The following is a 21521-nucleotide window of genomic DNA, read 5'->3' on the forward strand; positions in this document are numbered from 1 at the left end:
TGCAAGTAAGCATTTGGCATATAACTGGCACTTAATAAATGTTCCCCATCTTCTCTTTCATAATGGTACATATTTTCTGCTGATAATTCTAACGTCATTATTACCTCTAAAATTTATTTTTGAGGTATTTTCAAGAGTTAATGTTTGAATGAGTTCTACAGAGTGATAAATGTTACTAGCAAATACTAAGACTATATTTAGCATATTGCTACTAGACGCCTTAAATATCAAACCAATAAATCCATGTACAAATTTTGAACGTTTTCTTACCTTAGCTCTGTGTTCCACATTTGCTTTTCTATCAAGCAGAAGACTAACCACTTCAGTTCTTCCTTGGAAGCAGGCTAAGGTAAGGGCAGTGTTCCGATTGGTTTCTATCTGAGCATTTATGTCAGAGCCCATGTCTAATAGGAGTTTAACTGCAGCTGTGTGCCCATTCATAGCTGCTAACATCAAAGGAGAAATGCCCAATTTGCTACCAGTTCTGGGGGTAGAGGTATGAGGAGAACAAAACAGAAAATACACATTTTAAATGTCCCAGAAAAACTGGATGGCAATATATAATTCTGCTTCAGGATATATTTAAGAATCTTTATTTTGCAGGATTACTTAAAATACTATAATCATTTTTCTTAGCCCTAGTCTAATATTTCTTTGAGATAATACCAAAACTCCATTAGAAATATTTTACCACCCAGATCTAGAATACTTTCTGTATCTCATTCAACATAATGACTTGGGCTGAAAAATAATTATTAAATCATTAGACTATTAAGATGGACTTTCCATTTTAAAGCACATACTTGCTTAATAAAAACTCATAAGATGTGTTTACTTTTAGTACCATAAGAAATACAGTAATGGATAGTTTTTCAAGTTCTATGTCAACAGTTTTAAATATGTAAATAAAATTAATCTTAAAAATCTCTAGCAATTTACATTCTAAACTTGTAATGAAGGCATTTCCTTTTTAATATAAGATAATTGTTCTACAAATACCATTTTAACATAACACTTTTAAGGATCTTATAGATAGAGAATAAAACTTGCCTAGAATTAATTTCGGCTCCTGCATTTAGTAATATTTTGATAATGTTCACATAGCCACCAGAAGCAGCCAGGCTTAGAGGTGTGTAATCAGAAACATTCCTGTGTTCTTTATTTGCTCCTCGAGCTAACAATAGCTCCACCACCTGGCGGGGGGGAAGAGAAAGGGGAAAGGAAGGAAGAAATGGATTTTTTTTCTTACATTGAGACAATTTGCAAGGTACATATTTTTTTTTAACTTTTTTTTTTAAATTTCAGAGAGAGAAAAAGAGAGGGAGAGAGGGATAGAAACATCAATGATGAGAGAGAATAACTGATTGGCTGCCTCCTGTACGCCCCCCACTGGGGATGGATTCTGAAACTTGGGCATTTTAATTTCTTTTTTGTTCTGGTCTATTGTATAACAAAAGAAGGAAAAAATCCTTCTTTCATTTTTTGCACAAACACAGTCTCAACTGATAGCAAGAAATCTTAGAAGCCAAAAAGAGACAGCTTTTCAAGCAAAAAATCCACTTTGGAATCTGTTGAAACAGCAGTGTATTCATGAAATCTGGATCTTATGTGTTGTTGTACAATACTATTTTGGAAATAGTATTTCTGTGTTATTCTACCAAACAGTGGTAAAATAGAACACAATTTTTTCATTTAAACATGTGAATGCCTTTAAAATACTTTTTTTTAACTTACTGTCAAGTTTTTTTGTTAAAAAAAAAACTTGGTATAAAGCTAACACATTTTTCCCTAACATGAAAATTTTCAAACATACAGAAAAGTTAAAAAATATACATATACTCACCACCTAGATTCTACAAATAATATTCTACTATACTTACTTTTTCATATTTCTTCATAATTTTTTGCATTTCATCACAAAGTAAATTACAGACATTTGCCATTTTCCTTACATACATCAGCAAGTGTATCATTATCTAGACTTTAATGTACTTGTTTTCAGGTTTTTTGGGTGAAATTTTATGTAAAATTTTTTCAGGTGAAACAATAAATGCTCAAAACTTAATTTACATTCACTGAATACTGACATTCATAAACATAATGTAATTTAAATTCCTGTTATTTACTCATGCCCTTTCCCAGGCAACCCCACCCACAGATTAATCTATTTTAGATCTTCATATACATGAAATCAGTGTTTGAGAGTCATTTGTATATACTGTGTAGCATTCCATTAAATCTACACTAATAAAAGAGAAACATGCAAATTGGTGTCACTCCGCTACACCCACCAGCCAATCAGAGCAACTATGCAAATTAACCCAACAAAGATGGCGTTTAATTTGCATATGCAGGCGCAGAGCAAAAACTGAAGGCTCCGGCTGGAGTGAAGACTGAAGACTGAAGAGGCTTGGTTTCTCCGCTGTGGCTGGACCAAAGGCCTGGGTCCCGGGTGCTGGAGGAAAACTGGTGCCAGCAGCCAGGAGAAGGAAGGCCTATTGCACGAATCTTCATGCAACAGGCTTCTAGTAATATATAATAAGCTACCTACTATCCCAATGATGAACAACTTTGCCATTTCTAGTTTTTGAGAATTTTGAATAAAGCTGCTTAAAGTGGTTGTATTACTTACACTCTTATCGATAATGAGTGAGTTCTGGTTGCTCCACACCCTTGGCAACATTTGGTATTGTCCGTCTTTATATTTTAGCCATTCTAGTGGCTGTGTGGTGGTATCTTAATTTGCATTCTCTGACAGCCAAAAATATTTAGCATTTAAATGCTTACTGGCCATTTATAAATCTTTTGTCCATTATGTCACTTACTGTACCAAACAAGTCTGACAACAGGTACTAGTATTTTCATCTTCCTTTTACAAATAAGACACAGAAGTTAAGGATTGTTTAAGATCATAACTCCTACCCTTGCTCTTATTATTAAATATTAAACTACTAGTATATCCTAAAATACTAACTGGAAAATAACAAATAAATGTTAATAAACAGACTGGCAAATACAGACTCAAATATGTGAAGATAAAAGATAGTATAAACCTCTTCCCATTAGTTCAAGATCAGAGTTAGGAATAGTGGAGACACTCGGAGAAGGCATGCTCCAGGGTTGTGATAAATCTAAATGTCAATCGATTGTCACCATACAATCATATAAGTTAAGGCATAAATTTACTAAATAGATGGAGAGAAAAAATTACACTGGAGAAATTGTTACCTCCTGTCTTCCCCCAGAACAAGCCAAAGATAGTGGTGTGTCCTTGGTTCTTTCTGACTGAGCTTCAATGTCTGCACCATTGTCCAGCAATATTTCCACAACACCAACATGACCAGCTGTAGCAGCCAAGATGAGTGGAGTAAAACCTGGAGAAAAATAATGATCTCACTACATGCTAAGCAAAGGAACAATACTATTTTCCATCAAAATAGACCTGGAAGTAGTAGCATTTCTTTACAGAACACAAATATTCCAGAAGAAAAAAAATATTAACAAAAGTTGGCCATACCTTTCTTGTCTCGGTGCTCAATACTAGCTCCTCTCTCTAGCAATGTTTGTACCAGTTCCTCATGACCACCAGCACAGGCAAGTGTTAGTGCTGTGTCATGATTACTTTCAGTCTGTAAAAAATTAATTTTATGATTAGCTTATTATATAATTTTAAAATGTTAACATCAATTCCATAATATATACATGTACCAAATACACACAAGTAGATATGTATCCTCTACTATAGCAAACATTTGATAGTAAGTTGCCTTTTTTCCATTAGTGATCAACCTGTGACTTTTTTTAAAGGTTACAAATATTTGAACTTCATGGGCAATTCTTGAAGCAAACATGAAGAAAAGCAGCATGATTTTCAACCATATGCTGTTTTCAGCTACACGATTAAAAGAAATACTGTGGACTCACTTTCGATTCCAGCCATTAATGGCAGTTATGTGACAGTAATCCCTGAGGACAGGAATGATTTACTCAACTTACTGCCTAGTTTCCAGGCTGCAGTGCAAAAAGAGGGTATTCGAACACAGCCTGGCAATTTCCCTGAATTGAGAAGACAGAGTTTGTAGAAGTTACGGTGACTAGAACCTCTTGGGGCAGAGTACTGGAGAGGAAATTGCTACAGAGAATGAAAACTACAGAGATCTGTAGAGGGTTTCCCTGGAGTCTTCAGCTGAGTTTTGATCAGCACATTTGCATGAGGTCAGGGAAAGACCCCCAAAAGGTATCATCAGGCTGAACAACACCCAGAGATTACACAGGGCCTGGAATAGTTTGGTTCCGACCAGCCAGAGTAGAAAGATTTCAAAACACAAAGAATATTAAGTAAAATCCTCAGCAGTGAGGCTATATTAACTGTTCTGGACCCAGTTAAAAAAGTTGAAAATCAAGCCTTGTACTGAAAAATTTTTTTCCCACAGAACTTTACTGCATTAGAGAACAAAGCCCCCAAATAACAAGAAGAACAAGAAATATATACAAAATAGAGTATTTGGAAAGAAAAACTATAATAATTGAGACACGACACTATTTATACACAATTTATCTCTTACTTCTGCTAATGATAGTAACCAAGAATGGATTAGCCAGCTGTTATCTCTACCATACTTGAAATGCTTATTTAGTGAACCAAGTCCTCATATTTTTAGTACTCTAATTTGTGTGATATAAAAAAAGGTAACTACTAGCAACATGTACAGTGTGACTAAGGAACTAAGTTTTAAATTTTATCTAATTTAATATAAATTTTAAAACTGATACTTGATTTGGTTATTAGAAAGCTTTTTAGTATATGCCTGGAGCAATGTGAGTATATGAATCTACTTTTTCAACTTAATCAAATCTATTGCAATCTACTTAATCAAACTGAAGTACAAATCAAATATTTCCAATGAAGTCCAAGTTGAGATGTTTTTTAAACAAGGTGACAAAACATCCAATTAGTTTGGGACTGATTTATTTGATCACTTTAAGCTGTAAATGTAACATACACACCAAATTTTGAAGACTTTAGTATGAAATAAAAATGTAAAATAACAATTTGTTATATTAATTACATATTTAAACAATAGTGTTATGGATATATTAAGTTAAAATACATTCTTAAAATTCACTCCACCTATTTGTTTGCTTTTTTAAATGTGGCTATTAGAAAACTTTAAATTACATATATGTCTTATATTATTTTTCTATTACACAGAGCTGTTCTAAGCCATCTTACATATGTACCTCTATTATAGCACTTAATGCCAATCTTCCTTATACTAACATTAGTTATGTTTCTATCAACCTCAGAAGACTATTGATTCCTAGAAGGTAATAAACATGTTTTATTTATGTCTGTACCTTCCATCTATAATTGTTGCCTTGTTAGGAAAAAATAATAATTAAGTTAAATGAACGGCAATAGGGTTACACATTCGAAGACTATTACTAATGAAATAAAGGATTATAGAGGGTGGGGCAAAAGTAGGTTTCCAGTTGATCATATGAAAAATAATAGATTAGTAAATGTTAATATAAAAATAAACTCTGCATTCCGCATACTCACAACTGTAAACCTACCTTTTTTCCATACGAACAACTGTACCTACTTTTGCCCCACCCTGTATATATGAACACACTATATTTAATGTATTTGTGTATTTATATACTATTTATTATATTTATGTAATAAATATTAAAAGGAAAGGCATATTCTCCCAGAAGGTCAATAGTTCTAAAAAACAAATTCCATTACAAAAAAAAAAAAAAAAGAATAACGAGATAAAAGACAAAACTGATAAAGATTCAAGAAATAAGAAAAGCCTACTAGTCAGTGATGAAGAGGGAGACCGCAAAAGCTGCTCTGCAGAAGAGGCTGGCAGAGAGCAGAGCTACTGACTGCAGAGATCAGGGATGGCCACAAGGGAGAGATGCACCAACTACAACAACGGAGAAGGACATGAATACGTAAATGAGTGACAGCTCTGATTGTGAAGTCTTTGATCTTCATTTCAGGTTTATAAGAAGAAATTACTGATTTTAGAGAAAAGGAGACAAAGGCTCAGAGTAACAACCTTCCGATGGTCACACAAAATCCTGCTTTTCTATTACATCACAGCTAAGGCACAACTAACGTCAATGTAACATAAGCCTATCTGTCTTAGGTGCTCTCAATGAGTAGAAGACTCAATTTCATAAAGTTTATAAGGTTTCTAAACATCTTCTTGGGGTTAAAGATTAAAGAGTAATTTAGGAAATTGGTATCAATCTTAAAAATAGAGAATGAAGAGACAAAATGTGAAAAAGATAAGTATGAAAATTTTAGGGGATTAATAAAATACTCTTTTTTAAAATCACATTATAAAACATCATTTCGACTGATATTTATTAAATACCTTTTATATCAAAGTACTCTGCTAAATACTCTAGGGTTGACCCTGATCACTAGGAACTTACTGATTACTATATAGGACAAACGTAGTGGCTCAAACTATGAGAGAAATATTGAACAATGCATTATGAGAATTGAAGAAACAGTATATTTAAACCTGAGAAAAGAGAGTTGGTCAAATTCCTTGGGGAATTTAAGAGTGGGTAACTTCATTGTATAACATTTTGTGGCAATCTTTTAAAGATAAGAATGAAAGAAGTTTATTTTGTTAATCCTCACTTGAGGATATATTTTTCCCATTGATTTTTAGAGAGTGGAACGGAGGGAGTGGGGAGGGAAAGGAGGGAGAAAAAGAGAGAGAGAAAGAAAAAGAGAAAGAGACAGAGAGGCATCAATTGGTTACCTCTCACATGCGCCCCAGCCCCAGGGCCAGGGAACAAGCCTGTAACCTAGGTATGTACCCTTGACCAAAAATCAAACCTGCAGACTGATGCTCTAACAACCGAGAAAAACCAGCCAGGGCAAAATAATTTTTTTTTAAAAAAAAGAATAGTCTAGAGAGAGGGGCAGGGAGAGAGATAAATATTGATGCGAGAGCACACCATCCACTGGCTGCCTCCTGTATGCCCTCTACCAGGGATAGAATCTGCAACCCCAGCATGTGCCCTTGACTGGGAATAGAACAGGTAACCTCCTGGTGCATGAAAGGACACCCAACCAACTGAGCCACACCAGCCAGGACAAGAATGAAATAATTTTTGAAATGAGGTTTCCACCCTCCCACCCCCCAAATAGAGACCTATCCCATCCCAAATTGATAAAGATGCTGTCAAAACTTATAGTAATAACAGCCCAAGTAATTCCTCCAAACTATCATTTATGAATGTTTCCTAAAATAAATTTTAATGTGGTATCAATCTTGTTTTGAAAATATTCAGACCCGATTCAATAAAACCATTACACGAGAGTTGAAAAGCCTGTGGTAAACACTTGCACACCTAAGGTTATTTCTAGTTATATAAGATTTGAGGAACCTTATAAAAAATGTAAACTCCTACCTAAAGCATTCAGCAATGTCCGGGAATTAAACATGGTTTCTGCTAATTCTTGTTAAAAATATTAGTTCCTGAGCATCTTAATCAATTAAAGGAGTTTAAGGCATGACCACTTTAAGAATCATTATCATTTTAAAAAGGAGACATATACTGAGGCTTTGAAAAAAATTCACATTTCTTTTGTTCTTCCTTAAATTAAGATTTGATATAAATATGCAATATGGCCAAGGGAATATGCAGAAAAGATGCAAAGATGAAGGACATGTGATCTTTTGCCATGTAGGTGGTGACTCATTTTCTAGACTCTAATTTACCAGGTTAAAACAGATAGCATAGGCAGTATTTTAAAAGCATAGATTCTAGAGCCTGAATGCAGGGATTGTCTGAAAACTGGCTCTACCATAAATTAGCTGTTGGGCAAGGTAGTTATTATCTCTTAAGTCTCACTTTTCTCATATGTAAAATGTTAATAGCAGTATCTACTTCATGGGATTGTTATGAAGACTAGATTAAATTAAAAGTTATAAAGTGAAAAATATACATGTCAAGACTTATTGAATAAACAAATAAAGGCTTAAATTATTAGAGAATGTTTCATCTTTCAAAACAGGAAGGAAGTTTATCATATCACTTGTCTGTTATGGCACAGTACTTGCACACATAAACCAAAATATCCGGTAAGTAAAATCTCAATGAATTTTCATTTTAGAATCTAGAAAAAATTTCAGATGAATCTATATATATATAAAAGCCTAAGTGACCGGTTGACCAGTAGCTATGATGTACACTGACCACCAAATGGGGCAGATATTCAATGCACAGGCAGGGGAACATGGAACAGACTGATGAATTTCAGAGGGAAGGGGAGAGGGGGGAGGGCGGGAAGAGATTAACAACCAAAGATCTTATATACATACTAGAGGCCTGGTGCACAGATTTGTGCACTGGTGGGGTACCTCAGCCTGGCCTGCGGGGATCAGGCCGAAGCCGGCAGTTCAACATCTCCCGAGGGGTCCTGGATTGTGAGAAGGTGCAGGCCAGGCCAAGGGACCCCACCAGTGCATGAATCTGTGCACCGGGCCTCTAGTTTAGTATAAAGGAATCTTTATTTTTATCATTTAACATAACTGCTTGGTATCATAAAAACTAGATTAAATACAAAGTTAACATTAAAATTAAAGAAAAAAATGGTGAACAATTATTTCTGAATATTCATTTTATATTGTTTCCCAAAGAAGACACTTCCTAATGTCTAACTAAGCAATTATGCTAAACTCCATGAAAAGTAGTATTAACTCATTCTAGGCTACTGGAAAAACCTCCATGTAGAGACCAGGTAAAGAAGGAGCAGATTCTTAAGGAACCACAGTTAAATCTTTTTATATAAACATGTCTACGACATTTAAAATATAAGTTACACTTTTTAAAATTAACTAATACTAATTTTTAAAGTATCTATGTGTAACTTCTCAGAGATTAATTTATAATACAGTGATGGTTGGGTGGTATAGTCAGGTAAAATTTCACTGTCACTACAATAATTTCAAATTCAATAAAATCATGATCATATGTGGAGGAACTTTTCCTGCAGTGTTTTATTGAAAAGCATTTTTTAAAAGAAATTCTTTTACATTTTAGTTAACACGTTAAGCCCCATGTCAGTCACCGGTGACTGACACTATACTTTCTGTCTGGAAGACAAAACAGGCTGGGCGTTTAACATGTTAAGTTTTTACTTTTGCTTATGGGTTAATTCTTGAACCCACAAAAACTAGAAAATATACTTGTGGTTAAAATATAACAGCCTCTGCCCGGCTGGTGTGGTGCAGGTTTGACTTCTGGTCAGAGCACATGCCAGGGTTGCAGGCTCGATCCCTGGTGAGGCAGCAGATAGATGTTTCTCGCTCATTGATGTTTCTAACTCTCTAATCCTCTCCTTTCCTATCTCTCTAAAAATCAATAAAAATGTATTTTAAAAAACAACAAGAAAAAACATAACCTCAAGAGTAAAAGAAATTGGAGGAAAATAATACAAATTCAATACCAAGTTCAATCCAATTCTACAACACTATCAATATTAAAAGTGAGCCATTAGAGTTCAAGTAAATGTCTCATATTTTTAAAGAAGGCCGTATAGTATATGTTAGGTTAGAAAGTTGTCTTTGAAGTCAAACTGACCTAAGTATGACCCCCAGCCCCATTAGTTAGCTAAATTAAGTGATTGTAAGCAAAATGAATAATCTCTTAGTCTCAGTTTCTTCATCAGGGAAATGAGTACTTAAGAGCAGCTACCTTCCTCTGGCCATCAACCTATGAACCAGGAGATCATGGTTTGATTCCCTGTCAGGGCATATGCCTGGGTTGGGGGCTCGATCCCTAGTGTGGGGTGTGCAGGAGGTAGCCAATCAATGATTCTCTCTCATCAATGATATTTCTATCGCTCTCTCCCTCTTTCTTCCTCTCTGAAATTAATAAAAATATATATATTAAAAAAACAAGAGTAGATACCTTGTATATATAGTCTGAAGATTAGATAACTCCTTAAAAACATTCCCTGACAATTTTAAGTGCTAAAAAATAGTTAAAACAATGGAAAAGATACAAACATTTGGGAAGCAAGTAAGAATGGAACTGAAATTCCTTTTTCACAGTATTACCAAGAAACATTTTAATGACAAGCTATGTATTTTTTATATCACAATAGTTTATTTTTTATTTTTTAAAATCTTTGTTGTTGCAAGTATTACATACGTACCCTTTCCCCTCCTATTTACCTCTTCCAGTCCACCCCTGTCCCCCAACAAGCTTTATTTTAAACATGTTAAGAGTGTATGTTCTTAATGGTCCAATAACACACACACATACGTCCTGAAATTCAAGTTTAAATAAAGAACTGATCATTTATAAAAGAAAGTTTTATCATGTAACCCCCCCACCCCCAATACACACTCTATCTATATAAAGAGCCAAGGGCCATCGCAACTGAACGGACGACTGAACAGGCTGAGTGGGGCGACAAGGCCGACAGGGGGGTTAGTGAGGGATGACCAAACGACTGAACAGCAGGCTGTGTGGGGTGACCAGGCTGGCGGGGGGTTAGCGAGGGACGAACAAACGACTGAGCACAAGGCTGTGTGGGGCGACCAGACCGGCAGGGGCGTAAGGGAGTTAGTGAGGGACGACCAAACGATTGAGCACCAGGCTGCGTGGGGTGCCCAGGCCGGCAGGAGGGTAGTGAGGGGCGACCAAATGATTGAGCACCAGGCTGCGTGGGGCACCCAGGCCGACAGGGGTATAGTGAGGGATGACGAAACGACTGAGCACCATGCTGGCTGGGGGGGGCAGTGAGGGGTGACCAGGCTGGCAAGGGGGGCAATTGGGGGCGACCAGGCTGGCAGGCAGAGGCGGGTAGGGGTGAGCAGGCGGGCAGGGGGGCCAGTAGGGGCGATCAGGCAGGTGAGCAGTTAGGAGCCAGTGGTCCTGGATTGGAGAGGGTGCAGGCTGGGCTGAGGGGACCCGCCCCCTTCATGCACAAATTTCATGCACCAGGCCTCTAGTCAAAATATAAAACTAAATGAACTGTCATTTTTCAGTCCTAAAGTAGGCCATATACCCTTACCTTGCTCAACTGTTTTCTAAGCTAGGTCTCTTAGCATTTCTTTAGGATAAAACACAACTTATCCTCTCCTCCTAACCTCACTTTGCCTTGAGATTTCATAGTAAACTATCTTTTTTAAGAACTGGGTTTTTGTTTTTTTGTTTTTTACTTAACAGTGTTTAACACACACACACGCACACACACACACACACTCACTACATGTCAGTCAGCAAGATCACAATTTTCAAAGATGATATAAATGCTACTGAGTAAATGTGATATAAATGGAACAATCTTTTTTTTTTACTATTTTTTAATTCCTCCCCCCCACACACCATTTATCCCCTCTATGCCTTCTTCCACTTCCACTTACCCTCTGCCCCTGCCAGCACCACCCTCAATCTTTTCTTTTATATGCAATCCATTATGAATTTTAAAGCATATCTTTTCATTTACGAGTAGAAGAAAATACACACAAACCTTAAGTTATTTCTTTTTATATCCTCTGTAAACTAACGTGTTTTAAAAAGGATTATTTGATGACCTTAGAAATTAGACCATCACATAATTATTAGTAATAATCCATATTTGATGTTTTTATATTTTTAAATGTAGATTCTAATTTATTTCGAATAGTGGCTCAAGTCTCTGCCCAGAGACAAAGCATTCTAAGATCATTTAAATCACTGATTAATGTGTCTAATGAAGATATACTTCCATCATTTGAAGCTTACCTGTGCATCAATATCAATGGCAGGGTAGATAGGAAGCATGGCTGAAGGAGAGATGATGGGACTTGGAGTTGGAGTCTGAGGTTGGGAAATGGAAGCAGCGATACTGTGGGTAGGAGTGTTTGACATTGCAGATGCTCTTCCACTGACTGCTGTTGAACAAAATAACTGCACTTAATAAGGATAAAACATTGTTAGGTAACAGTAAGAAATAATTATTGGAAAATATTTATAGACTTCTTAAAAAACAGAATGTCTACAGGTAGACTGCCACAGCACTAGTAACTCATTATCCTGGTTATTTCTGACTTTGGACAACAGTCCAAAATTATAATGTATACTGAGAGTAACCCATTTTCTAATTAATCACTTGAAAAACAAATTCCTCTCTTATGGTATGTAATCATAAAACCTTAATTCAAAATAACCCTGAAAACAAAAATATTTTTATGAATCTAAATTAAATATAAATGCAATTGGATATGTTGTCCATTATACCTTCTTAGTCAGAAAAGGAATAAAAGATAAAATAGGCATGTTCAGAAGGAGAAGAATGTGATTTTTACCTGCCAATTCCACACCTTATATTCTATAACTAATATAAGTAATATCACTGTTTGGGAGAACCTTGCTATCCAATCATTTAAAAATGCCGCCTACTATTTAACTGCAGACAGGAGGATAATTATATTCTGAATTGCAGTCCTTACTATGACAGCATAGTCAAATATAAAAATTTGATCCTCACACAGAAATACAGTTTCTCACATGTAGAAGTATTCTGAGGGGATAAAATGTCTACCAATCAATCCAGCAATCACACTGACATATAAGGACGAAATTAAAAGATTAGGGTAGAAATAAATGTATGCACACAAACATCCTTCAGATACAGATTACTGTTAGTTCTTCTAAGTATAATTTCACATGATATTTTCACAAAAAGATGCAAATTGAGAGGGGCTAATTTAATTAGGTCAGTACTTGATGTGGTAGAACTCCAAAGGAGGTGGCAGTTAAGGGTACTTTATTCCCACATCAACTCACTTCTGGAGTCGATATGTGAACACCAATCCTTTTTTCCCCTATTAAAAATGCTGTAGCACTAAATTTTGGGCATTAATCTTTGAATGGTCAACAGTAGTGTAGATGTATGTTACCAACTTAGTTATCAACTACATCAGACAGAAAACAATCATGATACACAACTGGATCTGAAACCAGACAAAAGAGGTTATAATCCCACCAAGAACAAAACTAAAATCGATCTTATAACAATTATAAACATGATTGTCAATTAAGAAATCTATTTTACATAAAATCCTTAGTTCAGGCACAAACATATACTATACATTATAGTAACACACATTCTAAAATTACACATTTTTTAAGTCCACTTAAAAGCCAAATGAAAAACAAAAAAGGGAACGAAACAAAACAAACCAAATCAAAACACAAAACACTGTTTTGAAGCCTTACGGAATCAGATCAATAGAAAAGGGCTTATACTAATATATTTAATTGATCATCTAATGACCTTGATATTATTACTCCATATTGATAGCCTGTACATTCATTTTTTAAAAATCAAGATAATTTAAATGTATATATTTTATCTATAAATTTCAAAAATATAAAATGTATGACTATTTACATTTCAATTGGAATAAATTCCTTAAAGAACATACTTAAATTGGTTTTCTTATTTTTGGTCAAATTATTCTTATCATCTCATCTAAGAGGAGATAGGAAAAAAACAATCCCCCCATTTCATTTCCTTATTTAAAACTAAATAACTGTCACTCATCCATTCTCTATAGTTAAAGTAATAATTATAAATACGTAGGCATGTGAAGAAACTCTGGTACAGATCTTTACATGTGGGACTTCATATTTGGGGTTAGATTTTAGAGAGGGAGACCAGATGTTTAGAAAAGTTTTAATACCCGGTAAGAAAAGAAGGAACCTGAGAGCACAGCAAAGGTAAGGTACTAAGACTAGTTAAACAGAGAACTGATTTTGCTTTGGCAAGTAGATAGGGCAGGGAAGACAGAATTTGGCCAGCCAAGTACTAGAGAAAAAGATACTGAACCTTGTTAGAGCAGTCTAATAAATGGGACATAACGAAAAAAGAACAGAGTTTTATGCTGAATGAAGGACAACTGAGCATAATGAGGTTGTAAGATATTAAGAAACACAAAATGGTCATTAGTCAACTGAAAGAACAAGTACTACCACAAAACTTTAAAGAAAGATTGCAGAAATGAGTGCTGGAGTATATATGCATGTGCACATGCATGACGACGGATAGGTTTCACGTAGGTAGCTGGGCTTTTTTAAACCTGTTCTTCCTTCTGCCATTTCTTCTATCCCTATGCAAATAAGCATAAGAAAGAAGTATTTTCATAATATGACAAGTATTTGTCATATATCCTGAAAAGTTATGTGCTTAAAAAATTTTTTTATACTTAAAAACCTGGAACACACAGGCAGACTCTAATGTTTTTCTTTGGTAAAAAAATCAACAGAAAAACTACGTTACAAACCTCAAATAATTCTCATCAGCACAAACACCATACAACTAACTGACAAATCACTGTTGATAACTATGCCCAAGAACATCAGGTAAATTCTGGTAGCACATCAAAAAATATTAAATATTCTTTGGTATAGAATGTCCATTCTTCATTTAATTGGAAAAGTAACACTTAACTCTATACATTCATTGGTAGATCAACTGACATAATAGAACACCATTATGATCTAGATTAATGGCTATGGAAGTAATTGGGGCTACTGTTCTCCAATTTTCATAAGATACCAAATTCCTTTAAATTGTATTCCCAATTATTATAACCAGCTAATGGTGATTAGTAGCAATTTTCAAATCTATAGAAAAATTAAATTCTTAAGAGAATCTTTACAATTCTTAATGATTAATACCATTTTCCCCCAAGATAATTATTGTACCCTATTAAGATTAGCAGAGACTTTCATTCCGTATATTACTGTTGAGGTGATTTTAAAAGGGAACTGGGAAACTTTAGAGCAGATTTTAAGTATACAAAATCTGTCTCATTAGCTGGTTTCTTAGTTTCTGAATGTCTACACTATACAATTTAGGTTATTCTTTTAAAAGGTGAACATTAAATCACATATAATGTCACCATAATATGTAATGTTACTAAATATAATTTCAAAATCAGAAAAATTCAAGTCTTTTAAAGTACAGACAAAAGAATAAAAATAGGAGGAGAGAACTATTTAACTCTTCCCCCCCCCCTTTCCTTCTTCAATTTTCTCTTTTTCATTAGCTTTTTTTAATGAAGAAAATGATCTGTCTCAATATAACATTCTTATGGTTTATAATCCTGTGAAATGTCATTGCACTAGTTTGTTACAGAATTTATGAAAAAGTAGGTACCAAAAACGGAAACCATTAAAACAACCTTCTAAAATATTTCTTCTTGCCAACGAAACTAATTATAATGAAATAAAATTTCTCTGACTACACATTTTCTTTTTTTTTTTCCTTCTCTGATTACACATTTAAAGAGATATTTGTGATATTGTGAGGGGACCCGACCATACCTTCCCATAATACAATTAGAAAGAGACTACACATTAACATTCACAGGGGATAAAAATCACTGACATACAGTATAATCAAACCCTATTTGGTTTGGTACTTTATTATTGTTTTAAAGGTGCTTTAAATTTTTTAAAAAATATCCATCAGGTTTGAAGTCTGATCCATTAGGATATAAAGTATTTCTGTTTACAAATAAGCTTCCTGATATCCTACTAAGTTTTGCACTTCAACTTCTATCAATTTCCCAGTTTCTTGGTGTGAATACAGAAGCAAAAAATATAAAATTCAATTTTAGTATTCTGAACTTAAAGAGAAAAAACAAAAACGAAAACCAGAGATCAAACATCAACCCCACTACTGAAAAGCCTAGATTCCCAGCCTACTCAGCTAAGCCAGAACGTTTCAGTCACTTGCACTGAACGAGCTAATCTTTAATTTGACCTGTATCCATTTGAAAACTTCTGAGATTGAATTAATATTTCTAAAGATATACATGGGTCAAGAGTCCAAAAATAGTTCTCAAGTTGGGCAATGTCAAAAAATTGTGGCACACTCTTACTCGCCTTAAGCAAATCATATTTTGATACCTGCTCATAACAATATAAACCCACCTGCCATGATGTCATCCAGCGTGTCATTGAGGGTCTGAGCAGGGCTGGCTACCATTAACCCTTGCTGTGTTTCTGTCAGAATTCCTTGCCCCAGCCCTGCCAACTGTGCTTGGCCCAGTACTGGCTGTCCAACTATTACTCCTTGCAGTTCTGTAAGATTAGCGATGGACCCTGGAGGCAATGGACCTGCCGCCAGAGGCAAAGCTTGAGGCATGGCCAGAGGCTGGATTGGTGCAAAACCCATCTGAGCAGCAGTCTGCTGGGGATCATCTTGAAGCAAAACGGGATCCACTTGCTGTAATCGTGCATAGTCTCCTTCAGAAAGCTGTTCTCCAAGAGGAGCTAGTAGTCCCAGATGTTGGCAAGATTGTTGCTGCTGCTGCTGAAGTTGAATTCTTTGAGCTTTAACCTCTAGATACTGCTTTTTTAGCTGCTGCTGAGTTTTCAGTTGTAACTCTCGTTCTACTTTCTGTAGTTCCTCCAAAATCTTTTGTTTCTTCTGAATTTGTTCCTCCCTTGTTTTGTTCAGCTCCTCAATCTTCTCCTTGGTAAGTTGATCAGCATGAGCCAGTTCCAAGGACTGCAGCTGTGCATTCTTTTCTATGGCTTCTTTTATCCTCTGTTCCAGTTCTGTTAACTTTCCCTGAGCCTCTTCTACAATGCTCTCTGGAGACTGATTGGTGATGTAACCCTGTACATCCTGGCTGTTTGCTGGCAAATGGCTGCTGGACTTTTGTTTAGAAGCAGCTGTGTAAAAAAGAAACCCCCTCAGAAGTGCACATGAATGGCATCCTCATTACAGAGTTACTGTTGGGAGGTTTAGTGCCAACAGTTATGCACCAAGTTATCATAGCCATAGAAGGTGAAAATGCACTGTGTTAAGGAGTTAAAAACAAATTCACCTTCTTTATCATAAACATAAAATGTATGTATTTTATGTGCTAGAGTAATCTTTGGAAAATAAATTTCAGAATTTAAAAAATATCACATGGCTAAAATTAGACAACAGAGGAATGCAGGTTTGTGATATCTAAGAGATGTAATTAAAATAAAATATAAGGCTATGTGTAATCTGGTCATAATGATGTAAAAAATTATAAGAATAAAAAGATAATGCTAAACTATTAAGATGTAAGGAAAATTTAGACCTCTAAGTCAAGGTTTTTCCACATTTAATAGTTGTGCCTTACACACACACATACATACAAAGAGTACCCAAACCACTGAGAGGTGCCAGGAAATTAAAATCCAACTAAAATATGTCTTTGTTGGGGCCTATCATCTTCAAGACTGATAAAATCAAGACATAAATTCACATATTCCCACAGCTACCTGGCCAGCAGAGAATTGGGATTCAGTTTCTCTGAAAGAAAAGATGTTGGACTACACCATCCACTGTATCTTCTGATAGCCAGATGAAAAAACAGACCTGGCTACAGGTACAGCAATCAGTATTGGTAATAGTGATTGGAAAGAGCTGGTGAAAACACTTAGTGTTCTTGTTGGTAAAATAATATAGGTAACCAAAAACCAAAAATTAAAACCACATTGGTTCTTCAGGTAAAACTCTTTAAAAAGAAAAACTGATTAAAACTAGTAGCTGTAAGGTTTTGGGACATAACTTATGAACATGCATGGTGTAACAACCACAAGTCAAATATGGACCTCCAGAATTCTAGGGAAACAAACAAGCATATCTGAAGTAACTTTTAGTTATTGGTTGAGAAAAGATATTCCAGATATGAAATATATATTATACCAGTTATTATAAAATAAATTTTAATCTAATTTTTTAATTTCATGCTTCATATCACTACAGAAATTTAGTTTTACAAAAAAACATTAATCAACTAATACCCAGCCTAACATTTTGACATAAATAGAAATGACCAGTTATTACAGGAAATCATGGATAATCAGAATTGCATCAAAGATGAACATCTGAATTTCTCTTGCTAATACTTCTAGTTCTAGCACAAGTTAGTGCTATTAACTATCTTCTCTCCCAATAATATGCTTTTTTTCATTGGTAAAAATTTTTTAAATTATGCCAATAAAATGCAATTTTTGTGGAAAAATAATTTTAAATGGCTAGGCTTTTGTAATCTTATCATTTTTACCTCAACAACATGTTAGAGTCTTTAGAAGTATAACTGACCTTTATTCCTGATGGGAAGTGTAGTGGCAACATTGGCAGGTGGTTTATCAGGCTCCTGAGGGGGGACAACCATGGGCAGTGCTTGAACTGGTACACGAGGAGCCTAAGACAAAGGAAAGTAATTATGTTTCCGCTTTTCCTATACACTGCATTAAATAATATGCTTTAAATGAACTGTAAGTTACAAAGACTTATTCAAAATATTTTTTCTATTCTTTTTCAAAGTATTTTTAATATGGCATTATTCTCAGACAATAACATATTTACTTAAAATATGTTGATACCCAATTATTTTTCATGACATTTATGAACTTTAAATTCAAATGGTTATTCTGGCTGTAAGAGAGAAAAGTCCTATCAACCTATAATCTGCATATTATGCCAGATATTCATTAGCCACATCAAGTACATCTAAAAAGAGAACTACATATCACAACAAAAAATAATCTAGTTTAAACTGAAAATCTGAGCAATAGGGGAATAAAGAAAATATAATATAAAGTGCTTTCATTTTCAGTCTTACCCTATTTAAATCGTGGGATGGGGGGGTTAACTGAGTGACATCTGGTGGAGGGGCTGAAAGCAAGTTATTAGGATAGTCCAAAAGATAGCAAACAACACTTGTATGGCCACCTTTTGCTGCTTCTATCAACATAGTCGAGCCATCCTAAAAGAGTGGATATGGAAGGGAAAAGAAACATTTTTTGAAACAAGTTAATTTACAGAATTATTTAAGGAAAATAAAGCCAAAAGTCCCAGACACAATAAAATCATTGATTTAGTAAATGAATACACTAAGAATGCCATTATAAATGCAACTTGTAGATATTTTCTAGTACAAGAATAAAGAATCCACAGTGCTACCTGAAACATATGAGTTACATACTTTTAAACGATGAGTAGGATCTGCCCCATGAGCCAAAAGTAGTTCCACCACGGCCAGATGACCCCCTGCGCAAGCCAGGGACAATACAGTATGGTCATTATTAGCTGTAGTTCTATTCACATTCGCTCCTGAAACAGACAAGGCATGGAAAATCATATTATTAGAGTGTGGTTTTTTAAATTATGGTAAATTTCAAAAACATAAAGAGAACAGTATAATAAAGCCCCACATAGCCATTACCCAGCTTCAATGATTATAAATAAATGTCCAATCTCGTTTCACATATACATCAATTCTCCTCTGCCATCTTGAATATTCTAAAATAAATCCCAGACAAATGTGATATAATTTCATCTATAAACACTTCAATATGTGCCAGTAGAAGATAATAAAAGGACATAACACTAACGTAACCACTGTTTTTAAAAATTAAGATGTGTAATTTTATTTACATTTTGTTATTTAGTAGAGAAGTGGACGAAAAACCAAGGGCTAAGTTTGCAGAGAATGAACATGGCATAGAAAGTAATAATGAATAATAATGTCATCTTTTTCCAATGGGAATATCTGAGAATGAAAACAGGTATTCGTCTGGGATTTGGAGCATTGTGCTAAGCAATGTGGAAAATGGAAATAAAATAGCAGGAAAAAGCTGGTCAGATTCATTAAAATTAAGTAAAGGAGAGAGAGTATACTGAGTATGTAAATAATTCCATTTTTGAAAAAACTATGGTATAAACATCCATCACAAGTAAGTGTTCGAATAATTTAATCAGTAAGATATTTCTGATTTTTTTGTCTTAATGTATAAACAATTACAAACTGTACATTTCTTTAGTATTTTTGATAAACTGCCTTTTTAATTGTATAAAGTCTTTCTATATACAGCCTTTTTCTTTTACCAAGTTAATCAGTGGCATAAATATAAAAATCCAGATTTCAAGATATATTATTACATGAACAGAACAGACTTTAAGTTATCTAAACCCTTAAAGTTTTACATAGAGAAATTTTTCTTTATAAAAGTGTTTCTTGACAAAGGTGATACTCAGCATGATCATTCTTCATAGTTTGTACCTGTTCTATGTATTGCAGGATGTTTTTCAAATACCCACTCACAAAATCTCAGCATACCAACAAAATGTCCTTTATCCCTCAGTCTTTAAATACCTGAGTGCAGGGATAGACTCCTTTGATTAAAAAACAAAATAAACAAAAAAAATCCTACTATTTTTACACAAACCTACCTTTACTAATTAAGAACTGAACAGTACAAACATGACCGGCTCTTGCAGCTTTCATTAAAGGAGTTCTTCCACCTTCAGATTCATGCTCCTATTTAAAAAAAACATACATAATTGATATTTAATTGCTAGGGAACAATTATTCTTTCTCATGATAGACTAATTTTTGAATCTAAATATATTAAACATCATTCTTTGAAGGAAATTAAGGAATACATATTTCAATTTAGGAAATCTAAATTTATAAACATGTCCTATGGAAATAATTTAAGAACTAGAGATATATTCATGTGATTGTGATGTCCTAATTTAAATCCACCTGGGTAATTTTTCCTTCTTTCTCTACAAAAAGAATTGTGAAACCTGAACAGTGAATGGCACTCTAGCATAGCCCTCTAAAAATGATCAAAATTATTAGCATTAATCTCATCCACTCCAAGTGATTTTTGTTTCAAAAGTTTTTATCCTATCTGTATGAATTTCTGTAAATTCATACAGATGTAAGTACATCTCTCTCTTTGACTTTCCATTATCTCTATTTTACCTTATACAAAAGCAAAAGGCTAGGAAACTTAACTCTACAACCATTGATTATAAAATATTACTAGAGATTTCTAGATTTCAAAAGGATGGAGAATCTATTGCTTCCTTGTGATTGATGGGTAATTGAGAATGCTACAGGAAATGTTTTCAGACCTTAGAACAGTGATGGCGAACCTATGACACGCGTGTCAGAGGTGACATGCGAACTCATTTTTTTGGTTGATTTTTCTTTGTTAAATGGCATTTAAATATATAAAATAAATATCAAAAATATAAGTCTTTGTTTTACTATGGTTGCAAATATCAAAAAATTTCTGTATGTGACACGGCACCAGAGTTAAGTTAGGGTTATTCAAAATGCTGACACGCTGAGCTCAAAAGGTTCGCCATCACTACCTTAGAATATACAGGTTTGAGAAAAATACCTTTGATAAAGTATTTATTTTATTTTAAAATAAGATTTTATTGATTTCAGAGAAAGGAAGGGAGAGGGTAAGAAACATTAATAATGAGAATATAGCCCTGACCAGATTGGCTCAGTGGATAGAGCATCGGCCTGCGGACTCAAGGGTCCCAGGTTCGATTCCTGTCAAGGGCAAGTACCTTGGTTGCAGGCACATCCCCAGTAGGGAGTGTGCAGGAGGCAGCTGATCAATGTTTCTCTCTCATTGATGTTTCTAACTCTCTATCCCTCTCCCTTCCTCTCTGTAAAAAA

At 34.6% G+C, this 21521-nt stretch overlaps 1 protein-coding gene across 1 annotated transcript in view; it reads right to left on the reverse strand.

Moving 5' to 3' along the window:
• Window positions 1-21521, reverse strand: part of ANKRD17 (ankyrin repeat domain 17) — a 163520-nt gene that overhangs the window by 56020 nt on the left and 85979 nt on the right. Inside the window, 10 exon segments of the mRNA XM_014529477.1 lie at window positions 271-484; window positions 1051-1193; window positions 3229-3374; window positions 3518-3629; window positions 11776-11924; window positions 15976-16722; window positions 18134-18236; window positions 18657-18800; window positions 19020-19147; window positions 20267-20354. Of these exon segments, the coding sequence (XP_014384963.1) occupies window positions 271-484; window positions 1051-1193; window positions 3229-3374; window positions 3518-3629; window positions 11776-11924; window positions 15976-16722; window positions 18134-18236; window positions 18657-18800; window positions 19020-19147; window positions 20267-20354 (1974 nt within the window).

The sequence above is a fragment of the Myotis brandtii genome, unplaced genomic scaffold (genome assembly GCF_000412655.1).
Source record: "Myotis brandtii unplaced genomic scaffold, ASM41265v1 scaffold681, whole genome shotgun sequence".
NCBI classification, from domain to species: Eukaryota; Metazoa; Chordata; class Mammalia; order Chiroptera; family Vespertilionidae; genus Myotis; species Myotis brandtii.